Raw genomic sequence first — 18731 nt, 5'->3', positions numbered from 1 at the left:
CTTTTCTTGTAGCTCATGATGTGGATAAACCCATTATTTGATGTACACAATTCTTAGTGGCTCAGCCAAATGTTATTAGATAGCGGCTCAAATTGGCTTACAAAATTTTTGGCTGGCGGCGGCTCAAATTCTAAATGGCGGTTTTAGCGGCGCCTGGCGGCGGCTTCGGGGTCTAAGCCGCAGGCTGTCGCAGCCCAGTGAGATACTGGCTTTTGGGTTCGGCTGGGATAAGCGTCCTCCACCCTGAAACTCCACTCCAGTCCAGGTGGTGGCGGTAACGCGTCCAGTAGCTGCTTCTCCAACCGTCAGAAAACACTGGAGAAGAAAAAACCGCTGCTCGTCTGAGCCGCTTTAGCCCCTCCAGTTATAAAAATAAAAACGCGTTATTGTGTCTGGCTCTGAGGATTTAAAACCCTGAGGTAAGTTAAACTGAAGGTGTGTGGTCGAATCCCAAATATATCTCCACTTTACTGTTTTAGGAACTCCGTTCAGTATGAAATAATGCCGTGTGCACCCTAGATAGTGCACTATTTATCCACTCAGGAGAGAGTTGTAGTTTGGCTAACCTGTTTAGTTGTATATTGAAAGTATTTAAATCTTCACTTCAAGTTTATTTCCATCACGGGTTATTTTTTTCCTCTTTCTCTAAATTGCGACTTCCTCGCAATTCCAACTTTTTATTTCTCAAAATTTCAACTTGATTTATCACAGACTTTTTTTTCTCGGGGTTTTTATTTATTTTTTAAAATTATTATTATTATTATTATTATTATTATTATTATTAAGCTAATCAGGCAGAATCACCCCCTCTGCAGTGTGCTGAGCAGAAAGCTTTACACACTGAAAATGAAAATGGATGAAATCATAGGGGACTGTTTTAGGCATGGTTTCCCGAACCGGGAGGTCTTGTTGTTGGAAGAATCGTATGGTGTTGAGCTCGAAGCCTCTGATCCCTGGAGAGAGAGAACTGTGTCTAACAATTAGCTCTGGCAGCAATGAAACCTCTTACTTTAACTCGGGGCTGGTTTTATACGCAGGGCTTTATTAGGCACTGCAAACTCTTCTTCTGCGTGTTTCTTTTTCTTCTTCTTAAACTTATTCATCTTCCGTACAAATTTCGATTTCGAATAACCCAATAACCGTACATCGCACACAGACAAACAATACATCAAAACGTGCGGCTTGATCGGACTCGGTGTGCTATTACTTTGTTCAGCACGATTTTTTTGGCGACGTAGTCGTGAAAAAATCACGCAAAATTTCCCATTCATTTCAATGGGAATAAATGAAAAAAAAAATCGCACATTTTCAGCGTTTTTCAAACATCCGCTGCTCTGGCATGCTTTCACCTAGAGACATGATTCAAACTTTAAAACGGAGACAAACTTCTCTTTTCAACTTTTTTGTTAGGTTGTATACTTTTTGATCAGTCACAGATCAATCACCATGATCAATTCTGGAGAAATTCAGACTTTATAATGTGTCTGTGCAGTCGAGCTAGAGTGTACACAGCTTTAAAAAAATGCTCTACATTTCTCATTAAAACTTTTCAGCCACAAATTTCACTCTACCAGAGCATTTTTTAACATAGTTACTGGGTGGCCAGATTTGGTCTCCTAGTCAATGCCAAACCAGCTTCACTGGGAGACCAAATTTTAAACCAAGTTATGTCTTATCATTTGGTTCAATCAGTTGCAATTAATTAACCAAGTACCATGTAAGTATACATTTAACAAGGAAAACGAAGATCTATGTTATAAGATATACACACAAGATCATGTTGGTTAAGAAAAACAAAACTAAAATTTGGTTACTGAGATGGCTGATGTCAGAATCTGATGTCATTACTGTGTAACTTTGAGTGTCTTTGACATAACACAAGGGCAAATACAGCCCCAATTACATACCGTATAACGGCACTCAAATTACAGGCTTGTCAAAAGGCCCAAAATAGAACTTATGAAAATTGCCCAAATTAGAAGAAAATATCCTGTTTCATGAGGGTGGAGAACCCAAAATATTTTTAAATTATTGTTAAATGTCATTTTTTGGCATATATATTTCAATTTGTTGTTCAGTCGCTTCATAACATGAAGTGAACATGAAATGCGTCTAGCGATTACCGTAAACCGTGTCGGAGTCTCTGATGTCTGAATGTCATAAAATATACTTCCTTTGTTTATGTTGTGAAATTCTCAATGATTCATGATAACACGTGGCTGTCGGTTTGTAATACTGTCGATAGTATAGATTGACAAGCGGTCGTCATGCCGGGTCGTGGTAGACCTAAGACAACTGGTAAATCACATAAGAACAGCAGTTCATATATTCATGGAAAACGCACAATCAATGGCATTATTAAGTCTACAGGCGGGGGAATGGGGAGGTTTATCACACGACAGAACAGTCAGAAGACATCAGACGATATTGTTGACAAGGTCGAGGTCATTGACTTGTCGTCTGCAACAGCTGCCTTACAGTTGCCAGGTACGCTATGGATTTTTATTACATATTTTATGTGAGACTTTTATGTAATCTGCTTTGCACCAGCTTATTTTTAAACTTAAGTGAAAATTATTTTTATCCCATTTATGCCCAAATTAATTTTTACCAAATTATATTGGAAGTTGAATTGAAATAGATGTGCGCCCAAATTGATGCTGTGATCATAATTAGGTTTACAAAATATTTTTATCTTTTTTTTTTATTCAGAATGTTGGAGAAAACTTTTGACTTTTTAGATACAGCACTACTTTATATTTGCATATGATTATGTAATTTCTATTATTTTTATTGCTCGATATATTTATAATTGGTTAAAAAAATTACTAAAAATGATACGTCAAAAATTTTCAGCACGCTACGCGTGAAAAAAGTAAAAAAAAAAATTTTTAGGCTCGCCATGGTGCCCAAATTAAAAACCTGTCTTTGCCCCATAACATTTGTGCTTGGTAATTGCTCTTGATAGCTGTGTAGTGACTGTAGTGTGTTTGTCTGTATGGTGATTGGTGAACCATTTTGCCTCACAGAATATGCCGCAGCGGTGCAGCCGCATGGACTCTGGGGCCTGTGATTGTATTGCCCAGACCAGTTGGTCTCCTAGTGGAAAATCCTGAAAAAATGCTCTGCACTCTACACACATAATTTTCTCAAAAGTTGGAGTCACACTTGTCTTGATTCACATGATGTGTCTACCTAAACGATAGGGTTTACAGTTTTCGCACAAGAAGCCTCAAAGTGGCAGGTTCACAGCCCAACTGCTCCATTGACTCCCATTATAATCCCGACAGTGCTTTGATGAAAAAAATCAGAAACGTCAGTTGTTTTCAACTCGCTCTGTTGTCCGCATTTTTTACACTAGGGACAAAAAATTACATCAGTGTGTTCATGAGAGCCTTGTAACGCTCAGTGTGAAAGAATTTTGTGAATACTTCCTGTCGTTTTCGTGTAAATCGCCGTTGTTCGAGGAGAAGGAAATCTGAGAAAAAGCTCTCTTTGCCTGTAATCTTATGTCTCTGCTCTGCACCTGAGCACCGTCACCAAGGCAACGAGCTCCAGTCAGGGAGCAGATGGGGGAGGGGCTGCTCTGTCTCTTTCAAACACACACATGATCATAGCATCGGAGCATCATAGCAAGTCACACATTCACACAGTACAGTACAACTCCTGCAATAGCGACTGCTACGCCCACTGCATCACTCTCACGATTTCCCACAGGGGAATTGTCTAGTTAAACTTATTCATTCAGGGATGTGTTCTCTCTCCCTTACTTTTTATCCTTTATACAGATATGTGTAAGAGTGTCTATGAAAACAGGCACGTTTTAAAATTTGCAGATGATACCGTCATTGTAAGTTTGTTACACAATAATGAATACAGCCATGGTCCAGTCTTGGTGGTGTGATCTTTCTTTCTTGGCGCTTAATACATCCAAAACAAAGGACATGATTATTGATTTTAGAAATCAGGCTCCAAACCATGATCCCACAGTCATCAAGGGCCAATCTGTTGAATGTGTGGATAATTACAAGTATCTTGGTATTGTCATTGATGATAAATTGACTTTTAACAAGAACTGCGAAGCAGTATGCAAGAGGGGACATCAGCGGTCGTTTTATCTTCGGAAATTGTTCCGTTTTAACATTGATAAAACTATGCTGACCCTATTTTATCGTGCTTTTACTGAGTCATTGTTATCTTTTGCCTTCGTGTCTTGGTTTGGTAATCTGTCACTACAGGGCAAAAACTCCCTGAACCAAATAAATGGGCTGGGTGGCTAATTGGGAAGCCTCAACCCACCATGTCTTCTCTTTATGACATAGTTACAATGTAAAGCTCCCTGTATTCTTACAGATGGCTCACACCCTTTGCATGGTGAGTTCCAGCTTCTTCGCTCTGGTCGTTGTTTTGGGGTCCCTAAGGGAAGGACAAACGGTACAGAAAGAGCTTTGTACCAACAGCAATTGTATTGCTGAACAGTAAGGCCCAGAGGTGAATTTTTGTTCATACTGAACAATTGATGATGAAGCACTTTTTAAAGATCACACTTGTAAGGATTGTATATGTTAGGATGTGTGTACTGTTGTTGTCTTGTCTGTTACAATGTATTTTACGTAGCTGTTATTTTGCATTGGGATTGCTGAATTCCTGCCTGCACAAAGAATTTACCAGTACTACGGTATGGTACAAATAAAGAAACCTTGGACCCGCCCTCCATTCTCAAACTGCCGCTAGGCCATGTCCCCACTGCCACATAACCCCGCCGGTCGACTCGGGCCGGGGAGCCATCCATCCTGCAGTGGACTCCCCCTTCAATGGAACAGGAAGTCTGCCACCACCATCTGTGCCCCGGCCTGTGGACCACCTCGAATGTAACCATGTAACCTCCTGGAGGGTGAGATACCAATGGGTGATCCGCACATTGGCATCCGTCATGCGGTGGAGTCACTGGAGGGGCACGTGGTCCGAACAGAGAGTGAAGGGGCACCCCAGCAGGTAGTATTGGAAGGTGAGGACCACCCACTTGATGGCCAGGCACTCCTTTTTAATGGTGCTGTACATACTTTCGTGTATCGAGAGCTTGCAGCTGATTTACAGTTCCTTGCTCTCCACCTTCTGGTACAAAACGGCCTCCAGCCTTCTGTCCGATGTGTCTGTCTGTAAAATGAAGGGGAGAGAGAAGTCAGGGGAGTGTAAAAGTCCCCCCCCTCCCCACTGCAGCTTTTACCTTGGTGAAAGCCTGTTGGCACTGCTCCGTCCACTGAACCGGATCTGGTGCTCCCTTTTTAGTGAGATCAGTCAGTGGGCTGGTGACATCTGAATAATTAGGTATGAACCTAGGATAGTAGCCAGCCAGCCCCAGGAACTGCCTCACCCCCTTTTTGGTCTTGGGCCTTGGGCAAGCCGCAATCGCAGTAGTCTTGTCAATTTGGGGATACACCTGCCCATGACCCAGATACCGTACTTCCACACATCCAATTGCACATTTTTTGGGGGGGATTAGCTGTGAGACCCACATGCCTCAGTGACTCTAGGACAGCCCTAAGGTGTTCAAGGTGCCGAGGCCAATCATTGCTGTACGCGATAATGTCGTCAAGGTACATTGCCACATAGGCAGTGTGGGGATGGAGGATATTCTCCATGAGCTGCTGGAATGTGGCGGGAGCCCCAAATAACCCAGAAAGAAGCATGACAAACTGGTGTAATCCAAATGGTGTGGAAAAGGCCATTTTCTCTCAGGATAGAGGAGTCAAGGGGATCTGCCAATATCCCTTTGTTAAATCCAGTGTCGAATAAAAGTGAGCAGCATCTAACCAATCAAGCAACTCATCAATGCGAGGCATTGGGTATGTGTCAAATTTAGACACCACGTTGACTTTTTTCTATAGTTTACAAAGAACCGGACCGATCTATCAGTCTTGGGTACCAGGACCGCTGGGCTGCTCCAGTCACTGTGTGATTCCTCAATCACAGACACGGAAGGAGAATACGGGAGGACACCACTGGTGCGGTGGGCCAGCTGTGGGGAGCCAGCCCCTGTCTCTGTGGTGGGGGAATGGGGTGGGGACAGGAAGAGAAGGGAGAAGAGGCGACCCATCCGCCTGCTGTTGGAACTGGCATCAGATGGCCCTCCACCAACTTGATGGCTTGCTCCAGGGACGTTGAGCGATGACGCTGGACCCAGTCTGCCATTCCTTCCGGAAGTTGAGCGATAAACTGTTCCAGTGTCACCAGATCGATGATCCTGTTGGTGTCATGATCTTCCACCCTCAGCTGCTATTGGTCGAATGCGAACGGCCGGCTGACCTCCTCCAATGTCCGTGTCCAGAAGCACTGGTGATGTTGTTCCGGAGAGTGGCCGACACACTGCAGGATGGCTCTCTTCAGGTTGGTGTATACGAGCTGGCTGCTGGCAGCGAGCTGCTGTGTGGCGGGCTGTGCCTCACCAGTCAGGAGCGGAAGTAGGCATGCTGCGCGCTGCTAGACTGGCCACCCCCACACTTCGGCTGCTAGCTTGAAGTGAGCAATTAAAGCCTTCCGGATCGTTGTACGGGCCCATCTTTTGTGAGGGTGCTGTGGGGAGGGTCCGCTGCAGTCGAGGTCCCCGACAACACAAGTAGATGCCGGAACGCTTGGCGATCTTCTTGCTGGACCAGTATCAAGGCTTCAAAGCATTGCTCTTGTTCCTTCTGGAGGGCGGTCAGCGCTTGATTCTGGTTCTGCTGGGCAGTAGCGAGGGCATGGATGAGATCCTTCAATGGGGAAGACTTCATGTGGTGGTTCCCTTCTGTACTCCCGGGTTTCGGCACCACTCTAATACGTCCCTCATGTGGGTGGAGTACAGAAGCATGGCAGGCAAGAGATGACGTTCACACACACACCTTTTATTTTCGTGTTGTTTTTCAACTTTAACGTCTGTTTAGGTACACAGACGTGTGCGTACACACAGTTGTGTTTTGGTCTGGGGAAATCTCTTCTTTCTGCTCTCTCCCTCTTTTTCTGTTCTTCACAGTCATGGCAACAAACACACGCACACATTTTAATTGACAACAGGTGCATTGACTTTGCCACTCACCTTCCCTGGCCCCGCCCTACATTCACAAACTGACACTAAGCCACGCCCCCACTGCCACAAATGCGTTTGAAGTTCTTCATACTAACTGTCCAGGTTTTTGTGTCATGCCGAGATAATCATTATAAAGAATCGCGATGCCTCCTCTGCCAGTTAGACGAGGCTGGTGTATATAACTGCAACCAGGAGGACTAGTTTCATTTAATGCTACAGACTCCTTTGGTTTAATCCATGTTTCTGTTTAAACACAGTACATTAAACTGCTGATCAGTAAGAAGTTCATTAACAGTTCGTGCTTCAGACATAAGAGAGAAAATATTTAAAAGTCTTACCTTTTACAAAGGTGCTGGCAGCGGCTGTACAGTCTGTATGATCTAATTTTATATTAATTAGATTATTAGAACAAACTGTGAGTATTTCTACTTTTTTGTATAGCTCGGGGAACAGGCACAGTCTCAATGTAATGAAACCTGTGTGATGACTCTGTGCAGGTAGCAGACAGCCAGTTTAGCCTGTCCGTCTGCTCCATGGCCTTGGCTCTGGATTGTCGTGGATTAACTAGGCCTGTTCTGAGACTGAGCTATGCTGTGAGAAATGAGAGCAGCATCTTCCCGAGTGGGATGGATACCGTCCCACCCTAACAGATTTGTTTGATCTTTAGCTGTGTGAGGACATGAAAACGGAGACATCCATGGATGGAGAGACCTCAGAAGCCTGTGTGAAGAAAGAGGAGACGCTGGAGCTGAATATCTACAGCTATGGAGACGATCTCGACAACCCACCTGGAGGTGTCTCCGTTAAAGTGGAAGATCCTGACGATAAAGACTATCTCTGTAAGACATGAGGCCACTCTGGTGCTCAGTAACACTCACTGTTGATTCTACCCTGCACACTATCTGGTGCACTAAAAGTGCAATACAGTACATTTGGCATGTAGCCTCAGTCTCTCTTATAATTTTAATCAACAAATTGACATTGAAATTTAGATTTTTTATTGATTAAAGTATGAACTTTGTTTATAGAGCATGTAACATGGTAGCGAGGAGTGAGAGAAACTTTATTTATTTATTTATTTAAAATACTTTAGTCATTATAAACCGAGGATGTTAACCTGAACAAAAAAAGCATGGAATATCACACGATGGGTGTGTATTAAAAAAATCTATGCTGCATGGTTTTATTTTCATATTACAGCATGGCCCAAAATGTATGATTCCCCTCAAACCATAATGATTTGCTTGTTATTGCAATTTTGAATTTATTAATGAATGGCACATTCAATGTTTAATTTGTTTCTGTTTACATTTAATGTTGCAGAATGTCGGTCATTCTCTCCAGCCACTCCTGTGTTTTATTCTGAGACAAAGAAAAAAATGTGGGATGTCGTGTGACTGAGAAACCAGAAAGCACAAAGTCCTCTGTCCTGAAGACACTTCCATCTTGGGAAACTTACTGACTGATACCTGGGTCTCCTTCCATAAATGTTAAATAAATGTGTCATAACGTCTTCACCACATTAGAAGATTATAGGTTTTTTTCCCCCCTCTTTCTTCCACCCATTTGTCGTCCAGTGTGGTCACCTGCTAGTATCCACCCACTAGCCAGGTCTCTAACCATGTGAGTGAAGGCTAACACGTACTTCCTCCAAGACATGTAAAGCCATCAAACTCCTCTTTTTCAATTGCAGCTCATGCTGTGTCACATGATAGCAAAACACACCTGGAGGACAGTGCTATATGCTCTGTTCCCCACATGCATAAGCTCGCAGAAGATCCCAACCAGCTGTGATTTAATAGGGGACAGAGAGTATGCCCCTCATTATGCCTCTGGAATGGAATGTTCAATAAGAGACAGTGGGTGTGAGAGACAGGAGTCCAAATATACGGATTTCGGGGCATCACAGTGGCGCAGCTCCGGGGTCCTGGATTCAATTTTAAGCTCGGGTTGCGGTCTGTGTGACGTTTTGCAAGTTCTCCCCATTGGACTGCGTTGGACTATTTATTTATTTACTTACTTTCTTTCTTACTGTGTGGACAGAAGAAGAAGAAACTTTTTATTTGTCACATGCACACTTCAAGCAGTGAAATTTATCCTCTGCATTTAACCCATCTGAAGCAGTGAACACACACGCGCACACACCCAGAGCAGTGGGCAGCCACACCAGAGCGCCCAGGGAGCAGTCAGGGGTCAGGCACCATGCTCAAAGGCACCTCAGCCCAAGGCCGCCCCACGTTAACCAAACTGCATGTCTTTGGATTGTGGGGGAAACCAGAGCACCCGGAGGAAACCCACGCAGACACGGGGAGAACATGCAAACTCCACACAGAAAGGCCCTCGCCGGCCGCTGGGTTCGAACCCAGAACCTTCTTGCTGTGAGGCAACCGTGCTAACCACTACACCACCGTGCCGCAGTTAATTTTGTTTGTATCTGCATGTGATTTTCATAACAAATTTGGGAAATTCTGTTCCCCAGAAGATAAGCAAACAAGTAGCTGAATTTAAAACAACCCTGACCAGGCAAGTCCTAAGAGAATACTGTAAATACGTCATGCAGTGCCACAGTCATGTTAATGAACATTCGTTTTATTTTGCCCTGCAAGCTTCGTATCTGACCATTTGTTTGCTCCCACAAGGAAGTAAAAAAACCTCATACTTGTATCCAGTGCTGGCACAAAATATGGAAATGCCGAGGAAAAGATCGATTTTGCATACTTAATCCATGCAAATGACATCAGAATCTGCACTGAAGGCAACTGAAATACATTATGAAGATACAGACACCTTTTAACCACAATTTTATACTTTACCCATGAAAATACTAGCAGTTTTGGCCATCGTTGTGTGATAAACATTATAAAAATATTGGAAATAGTATCTCTTTTTGTTTAGTTTAGCCCCAAAAAACACAATCACTCCTTGTTGGGCAATCCTACCATGATGTGCTAATTATTACACAGGTGAAAACCATTAACTAAATCATGTGGTCTCAACAAAGAATTCATTAGAAAAAGTATTTATCCTCTGACTACAGCCAGGCAACAGGCAGAAATGGCATCAGAGAGAGAAACTACAGAAGAGCAGCGTATTAGGATGAAAGTTTTGTGGGAGGAGGGCCATTCATAATGAGCCATAGCAAAGAAACTGCATGTTACCCACAGTGCTGTCTGGAAATGCCTCAAGCATCACCAGAAGACTGGGAACTTCAAGAACATTTCAGGCAGAGGAAGGAAGAAAAAGTTGACTAAAGATGATGTCCAGTACCTCAAGACTACATCCCTGCGAAAGAGGAAGAAATCCAGCAAGGAACTGGCACAGGACCTCCAAGATGCTACAGGCAAGGATGTCTCCCCACACCTGGTTAGGAAGACGCTCTCAGCAGAAGGCCTCAAAGGTCATGTGTCAGTGCACAAAACTTTTGTTGAGAGGTGGAAATAAGCAGAAGAGACTTAACTGGGCAAAAATTCACAGGAGTTGGACTTCTGAGCAGTGGAAAAGGGTCATGTTCTCCGATGAGAAGAAATTTTGAATTATTTGGCAACGCTATGCAACAGTAAGTCAGGTGCAGAAAGGGAGAAAGATACAAGGCAAACTGTATTTCTCCCACAGTAAAACATGGCGGAGGGGTCCTGCAAGTATGGGGAGCCATCACCTACAATGGAGTTGGTCATCTCTACAAAATAGATGGGACCCTCACTGCTGACAAGTACAGACAAATCCTTATCCATCATGCTGTGCCTTCTGGAAGAGCTCTCATTGGCAACAACTTTATCTTCCAGCAAGATAATGACCCAAAACGCACAGCTAGGATGGTTAAACAGTATTTACAAAACAAAGAACAAGATGGCAGCTTGGCAATTCTTGATTGGCCAGCCCAAAGTCCTGACATGAATATAATTGAGCAAGTCTGGAACTACATGGAGCGAGAGAAGGTGAAAAGGGCTCCTTCAAACCTGCCACAGCTCTGGGAAGTGTTGCAAGACATATGGAGATCAATTCCACTTGATTTTACTCATAAACTTTATGATAGCATGCCTGATCGTGTCAGTGCACTTCAGTGTCAAGGAGTTCCATACCAAATATTGATATTTTAGAATGATTTACTCTGGTTACTTGTAACTGTTTGTTATGATGAAAATGTTTAGTTTATTAAGAGAACTTGAGAACAAAAGGTCAAATTGTGGTGTTTTGTCATTTTGGTAGGTGTTTCCATATTTTTTGCCAATACTGGTACTTTGTTGTGTCCTGTTTGATCCCAGTCCTGATGGACACCTCTAGTCTCAACCAGATGCTCAGTGAACCTTACTGGCAAGCTTTCTTAGGATAATCTTTATACAGTACTAATGTACTGTATATGGCCTTAGATAGAACACACAGATTGCACACACATTTGGGCCTCATTTCTTCCTGTTGTGTTTTCTCTACTCCCAGACTGTGAAGTTTGCAAATCCTTCTTCCTCAACAAATGCGAGGTTCATGGACCACCCCTCTTCATCCCCGATACTCCTGTTCCCATGGGAGTCCCTGACCGAGCCAGACAAACACTTCCTCCTGGGCTAGAAATCCAGAAGTCCAGTATTCCTTATGCAGACCTGGGAGTGTTTAATAAGGGGGAGACTGTTCCAGTAGGTGCACACTTCGGCCCCTGCCAGGGAGAGCTGGTGAACCGAGAGGAAGCCAAGAACAGTGGAGACTCCTCGGTTGTGAGTTTGTCATAAATTTTATTATAAAGATTGTATATTTTTATGTAACAAAATATGATGACTAGATGAAGGTAGCTCCAATTAATATCAGTTTCTTCTTGCAGATGATATGTGGAGTAGTGGTGTAAATCGCAAGTTTGAGCACAATGCGGTCCGACATCGGTTCTTTTAGCCAGTGTGGTGGAACTTGCCTGTTAATAAAAATACTAGTAACACCTCAGTGCTCAAGTTGTCTGTGTCTATGCGTCAGCCCTGTGATGACCTGGCGACTTGTCCAGGGTGTACCCCGCCTTTCGCCCGTAGTCAGCTGGGATAGGCTCTAGCTTGCCTGCGACCCTGTAGAACAGGATAAAGTGGCTAGAGATGATGAGATGAGACACCAGTGTGCTGTGGGACAAAGTGAAGTGTGCTGTGGAATTTTGAGCAACCCCATGCATTTTCATGCAGTCTCATGAAATAATATTTTTTTTTTAAATACAACAATGACTGTACTTTTTCATTAAAAATGTTTGTAGGTAGTCACTTTTTTTTTTTAAATCTAAATGGCCTTTAATTCCATTTTGAAAATAAATTTGGCTCCAGGGAGGAGGATTATTATTGTAGCGACCAGAAAAGGCAGTCGCTTTAGTTGTTGCCAGTTCCACGGAGCCTTGCCAGAGTGCAAAGGCTCATGGGGCTGTTAATGTTAAAGCTTGGAGAACATTAGGGGCTAAATAGCAATGAGCCACCTTGACCAAGACTCCTGCAGTAATTGACCACCTCTGTCCAGTATTTCTGATAGGCATGTATCTTGTAGTAAACAGCAATTCCATGGAAATGTCAACCTCACCATCCAAAAATAAAGTAACTTATTATATAATAAAAATCAATGCAAAAATATCATCAAGGCATGTACTTTACAGAAGTGTAAAAGTTCAACCAATTTTTCACATTCTTTATAACTTCCAAGCTCACTACTTTACCCATGCCAATCCAGAATATTGTGATTTCAGTACATCCATTTCAATAGTTTTTTTCCAACCACTACATATGATACAAAATGTTCACCCACGACATGTCACCCTGCCTTCAGGTCATCGTGGGTATACTAAAGCCAATTGTAAACGAGGCATGTGATTTCGCATCGCTGTGTCACCTTAGACTTGCTGTTTATGCGGCACCTTTTCACAGGACAGGCGCTGTCACGTCCGTGACATTATTTGGAAAAAGTTTTTATTGTCCGTCCGTTTGAAACGCTATACAAAACAAATTCTGTGTGCAAAACAAACTATTATTGGTGTAGTAAAGTTTGTTATACATTTTATTTCCTTTATAAACACTATTTTTCCCACATCACGGACGTGACTGTTACGGACGTTACTATATGCGGTCTTTTTCAGCGCTGCTGTTTTCTGTCAACGCGGCGAACTGAAATAATTGTAACATGGCCTATTGATGGATTTTGTTTAGGCTGCCTTGAAATAAACGTTATGGTCTGATCTCAAAGAATAACTAGACTACATAGCAGAGAACACATTTTTTTTTTAAATAGCCTACAAAGGCAGACGCATGCCGTAACAAGATGGAAATATGTCACCCAGGGTAAGGCTGCCTGCATCGTTATGTTTTCCGAAGTTATTTGGGGATAGATCAATTGTTGATGACATCTTAATGGTGAGTAGTGTACAACACATTATGTTAGGATCCTACAGTAAGTTGTTTTGTGCGCGAGAAGCCTATGTGCGCGAGGAGGACGAATAGAGCTCGAGAGTGCAGAAGACGTCTCAAATTTTGACACCTTTTTCTGCGGAGCCCTGAATAAACGCTACTGTGCTAAGGTGAGTAAACTAAACCCACCCTTTTGAATATAATTGATGAGGATGATAAATATTTCAAACAAAACGAAGGTACAATAGGGACTGAGATCCTAAATCTGTGAATGAATGAATGAATGAATGAATGACAGCTATAGCTAACAGCTAATACCTATAGGCTAGGAGCTAACAAGACATAATAGTTTGGATTATATGATCTTAGTTAGATGGAAAACAATATCTAGCCAAGTAATATTACATCACTTTTTCTTACTATTTCTGGGTGATGTTGAGGCCATCCAAGATGGGCACGATTTAAACACGGCAGCAGTGTAATACTGTACTTAACCATATCGTTTCGGATTACACGGAGAGGCGCTATTTCACTGTTTACAAAATGACCGACTCAGGGAACACTGTGGAAAGGATCAGAGCTTGTTAGATACCCTGCTGTAATCACATTAAGGAAAGCCTGCTTTTTAAGATGAAGAATCATGATCATGAATTTAAATTTTGTATATATATTTAGATAGATAGATAGATGTAGCCTATGTTATAACATAGCACAGACATAATATAGGCTATACATTTTATATATATATATATATGTGTATAGCCTATATAATGTCTGTGCTATGTTATAACATCCATATCTATTGGACTGTAGCACAGACATTATATAGGCTATAAATTTCTATATATATATATATATATATATGATATATCCTATATAATGCCTATGTGCTACAGTCCAATATAGCGTAGGCCTGATGTAAACCCACAAACACTGTGTGTGTGAGATAGATAGGTATTATAACATATTATAATCTCATCTCATTATCTCTAGCCGCTTTATCCTTCTACAGGGTCGCAGGCAAGCTGGAGCCTATCCCAGCTGACTACGGGCGAAAGGCGGGGTACACCCTGGACAAGTCGCCAGGTCATCACAGGGCTGACACATAGACACAGACAACCATTCACACTCACATTCACACCTACGGTCAATTTAGAGTCACCAGTTAACCTAACCTGCATGTCTTTGGACTGTGGGGGGAAACTGGAGCACCTGGAGGAAACCCACGCGGACACGGGGAGAACATGCAAACCCCACACAGAAAGGCCCTTGCCGGCCCCGGGTCTCGAACCCAGGACCTTCTTGCTGTGAGGCGACAGCGCTAACCACTACACCACCGTGCCACATATTATAATATAATTATATTATAATATCTATCTATCTATGTGGGTTTACATCAGGCATATTGGACTGTGCACTTTTAAGGAGTTGTTTTGGCCTTATGTGTAATAACAATAAAAGCTATTCTATTCTATTTCAGGAAATGGCAAAGACAGCTGCAGAAAGACAGATGGCCTATCGCCAAAGAAAGAAGAATGATGAAGGCTTTCAACGGAAGGAAAGGGAAAGGAAGAGGTTGGAAAGACTGAAGAAAAAATCAACACAAACACTGCTTGAGGCCAACATAGAAAGGGAGAAGGCAAAGAAGAGGCAACAACGCAGGCGCATGCGTCTCAAAACTTGCCAGACAGTTCCAAGCCAACAATCACCAGTCTATAAATCAAGGCAATCTTTTGGTAAAGCCATGAAGAGGGTTATCAATGCATTACCATCAAGTCCCAGAAAAAGATCTGCCATTGTCCACACACTGTCTGTGAAACTGGACTTCCATTGTGAAAAGAAGAGAACATCATCCACCCTCACAACTGAATTCACCACTGCTGTTGTAGAATTCTACAAAAGAGATGATATATCCAGGCAGGCACCAGGAAAGAAGGATGTTGTTATCATCAGAGTGGAGGGGAAAAAAAACAAAATCCAAAAGCGACATATGACTATGTCACTGATGGAGGCCTACCGTCTATTTAAAGAAGACCACCCAGAGGTTACAGTGGGGAAATCGAAATTTGCAGAGTTGCGCCCGCCATTTGTCCTCCTCAGATCGGATACCCCAAAAAATGTGTGTCTCTGTAAATATCATGAGAACACCTCACTACTCCTCAACTGTGCCTACAAGCACCTGCCAAGGATGGCTTTTAAGAGTGTGAGCAATTATGTGGATGCAGTTGTATGTAGTTCTGGAAGTGTGGCATGTATGCTGAATGAGTGTGATGAATGTGGTGAGGGACGGAAGTTTCTGCAGCTGATCTCCAATATCCCAGAAGAAGAAAAAGACACAAACACCAGCTGGTATGTGTGGGAATCTGTTGAGGGGGTGCAAGTGAAGACACAAAAAGTTGGACTGTTCAGGGATGTCCTCCAAATGCTGCTTCAAACTGCCCCAAGATTCATTCGCCATGCATTTATAAAACAACAACAAAGTCGCTTTTTTGAAGGGAAGAAGAAAGAGGGCAATAAAGGCTGTGTCGTCCTCCAGGTTGATTTTGCCGAAAATTACTCCGTGGGCTACCAGGATGAAATCCAGTCTGCACACTGGAATCAAAGCCAGATTACCATCTTCACGGCTGTAGCCTGGGTGAATGAGGAAGTGCAGTCCTATGTGATTGTCAGTGATGAGCTCCAGCATGACAAGAACGCCGTCACAGCTTTTTTAACAACTCTTGTAAAAGACCTGGAAGTTAGATTCCCAGAAATGCAAAAGCTCCACATTTTCAGTGATGGGTCAGCATCCCAATTTAAGAACCGCTTTGTGTGGTTTTTCCTGGCGTCCACCTTCATGGAAATCTTCCCTGCAATTACTGCAGAATGGCATTATTTTGCCACCGGCCACGGGAAAGGTGCCGTGGATGGAGTTGGGGGGACAGTTAAGAGGGCAGTGGGCACGGCTGTTCTCAGCAGAGAGGTGGTGGTGGCAAATGCAGAAAATTTTGCGGAGACGGCCAAGAAAGTCTGCCCCAAGATGGAGGTGCTTTTTGTGAGGCAGGAAGAAATAAAAGCGTTCTGCACCACACATGAGGTCGGAAGGTACTGGGAGCTGGTTACCCCTCTACCTGGCACACTGAATGTGCATTCAGTTTCCCCTGTAGCATGGGGCCAGGTGCAACACAAGCCATATTCTATAGCCACAACTACAGCAGAACATACACTTGTTCAACTGGATCCAGGTTCCAATGATGAAGAGACCAGCGATGAGGAGGGGGAAGTGGGAATCACAACTGGGGACTGTGTGCTGGTGGAATTTGAGGGGAAAAAGTCCAGGAGGGTGTATGTGGGCCTGGTCACCGATTTGGATGACAACATGGCTGAAATACAGTTTTTGAGGCGCAATGATGAATTGGGCCTGGTTTATATCATGCCGATCAAGGAGGACAAATCGTGGGTGACTCGGGATCAAGTCATCAGGCGACTGAATCCTTTGGTGGATAACAGAGGACGGCACCACTTCAGTGAGGCTGTGCAGGCTGAATAAAAAGGAGACCCTGCATATCAAATGAAATGCATACACAATCAATCAATAAATCAATCAAATACATACATAAATACATAAATAAATAATTTATTTATTCACCTTATCTCATGTCTCTGTGTCAGTCTCTCTTATAATGTAAGACCCAAGCTAAAAAAATTGTGATCATGTACTATTCTGTATTGTATTATTGGCACATGACAATACAGCAGATTTTGAAACTTATAAAACTGCAAAACAGCATCCATGAAATCTTATTCAATAACTTAGAAAGTTGTTTTAACTAATATGGAGACTTTCTGGGGATATTCAAAGCCTTATGATGGTTAAATGGTTGGTTTTCCAAACAGAAGCAATGTGTATTTCACACACGTCACATCCATAACGGAATTATGTCACATCCATAACGCTGATTTTTTCTTCCTAGATTCTGCTTGAAATAGAAAATATTTTAAACAAAGGCTTTTTTTTATTTTCAGCTAAGGCTCCTTTATTAAATGCATGCCTGCATTTGGATATTATGTTTGCAATTTCACAGAGTTTGATGAATATGTGTAGTCACCCTGGAAATGGGGTATTTTTTTCCGTCACATCCATAACGCATGTCTTTTTTGGCATTTTCTAGAGTTCTAAATGTACTATGGGAATTCTTTTTTTCCCATGACTTCTCCAATATGAGAGGTCTTAAAAATATACAACAAATTTTAAAATACTGGAAAGGAATAAAAATTAACTAGGTCAGTTGTTGCCATTTTGAGTCCAAATGTCACATCCATAATGCTGGAATTGCTCTAAAATAAAACATCTAGAACCATGTTATGTACAGAGCATAGGATGTCACATAAGTCAATCAGTCACTATCCCAGTCCACCATCCCACCCTGCCTGAAGTCCTCTACCATCTTCCATTGCCAAAAAAAGACCATTAGCAGCCTGAATGACCAGTGGCACTTACTCCCGTCATCATGAAGCGCTTTGAGCAACTGGTTCAGACTTGCATCATCTCAAGTCCCCCACCCATGTTAGACACCAGTATACTTGTAGAGCTAATGGGTCTACAGAGGACGCCATAGCAACAACTCTCCACACTGCCCTCACTCACCTTGAGCAGCAGGAGAGCTATGCTAGGCTGTTCTTTGTGGACTTTAGCTCAGCATTCAACACCATTCTCACTCACAGACTGGTGTCCAGCCTGACAGACCTGGGACTGTCTTAATCCATCTGCCTCTGAATAAAGGACTTCCTGTCTGATTGCCTCAGCAATGGCTCCCCACTCTTCACCCTATAGTCAAGTCAAGTTTATTTGTATAGCGCTTTTAACAATAGACATTGTCGCAAAGCAGCTTTACAGAATTTGAATGACTTAAAACATGAGCTAATGTTATCCCTAATCTATCCCCAATGAGCAAACCTGTGGCAAGGAAAAACTCCCTCAGACGACATGAGAGAGAAACCTCGAGAGGAACCAGGCTCAAAAGGGAATCCATCCTCATTTGGGTGATAAGAGACAATGTGATTCTAACATTTTTAACATAAAATCAGTTTTGTTGATGTTCTACCTCTTCATTGATGGAAACTTGAGTGCAAAACTGTTCATGACAACTGCAGTCCTAAAGTTAGCAAGTCAGCTGTAGTCCTCAGCCATAAAAGCATTACTGTAAGAGTCCAGAGCATCTTCCAAGTGTGACTTTCAACTGTCCATATGGGGCCATCCTCCACAGGAGCGACGTGATGAGACTCCAACCAGATGTAGGGCATCAGAATGGATCAGGCAGGTCTGAGGAGCA

At 42.8% G+C, this 18731-nt stretch overlaps 1 protein-coding gene across 3 annotated transcripts in view; it reads left to right on the top strand.

Moving 5' to 3' along the window:
- Positions 1-296: 296 nt before the first annotated feature.
- LOC132865864 (histone-lysine N-methyltransferase PRDM9-like) overlaps positions 297-18731 on the top strand; it is a 52025-nt gene continuing 33590 nt past the window's right edge. The window contains exons 1-4 of one of the 3 annotated variants that reach the window (XM_060898366.1): positions 297-419; positions 7734-7905; positions 11501-11772; positions 14900-17051. In XM_060898366.1, the coding sequence (XP_060754349.1) occupies positions 7746-7905; positions 11501-11772; positions 14900-16948 (2481 nt within the window). In that variant the 5' untranslated portion in view covers positions 297-419; positions 7734-7745 and the 3' untranslated portion in view covers positions 16949-17051. Of the gene's footprint in view, positions 420-2336; positions 2488-7733; positions 7906-11500; positions 11773-14899; positions 17052-18731 lie in introns of those variants that run through there. The other 2 variants (XM_060898365.1, XM_060898367.1) reach the window with 2 other exon arrangements.

This window comes from Neoarius graeffei, chromosome 18, assembly GCF_027579695.1.
Source record: "Neoarius graeffei isolate fNeoGra1 chromosome 18, fNeoGra1.pri, whole genome shotgun sequence".
NCBI classification, from domain to species: Eukaryota; Metazoa; Chordata; class Actinopteri; order Siluriformes; family Ariidae; genus Neoarius; species Neoarius graeffei.
This window is presented reverse-complemented; position numbering and strand designations above follow the sequence as displayed.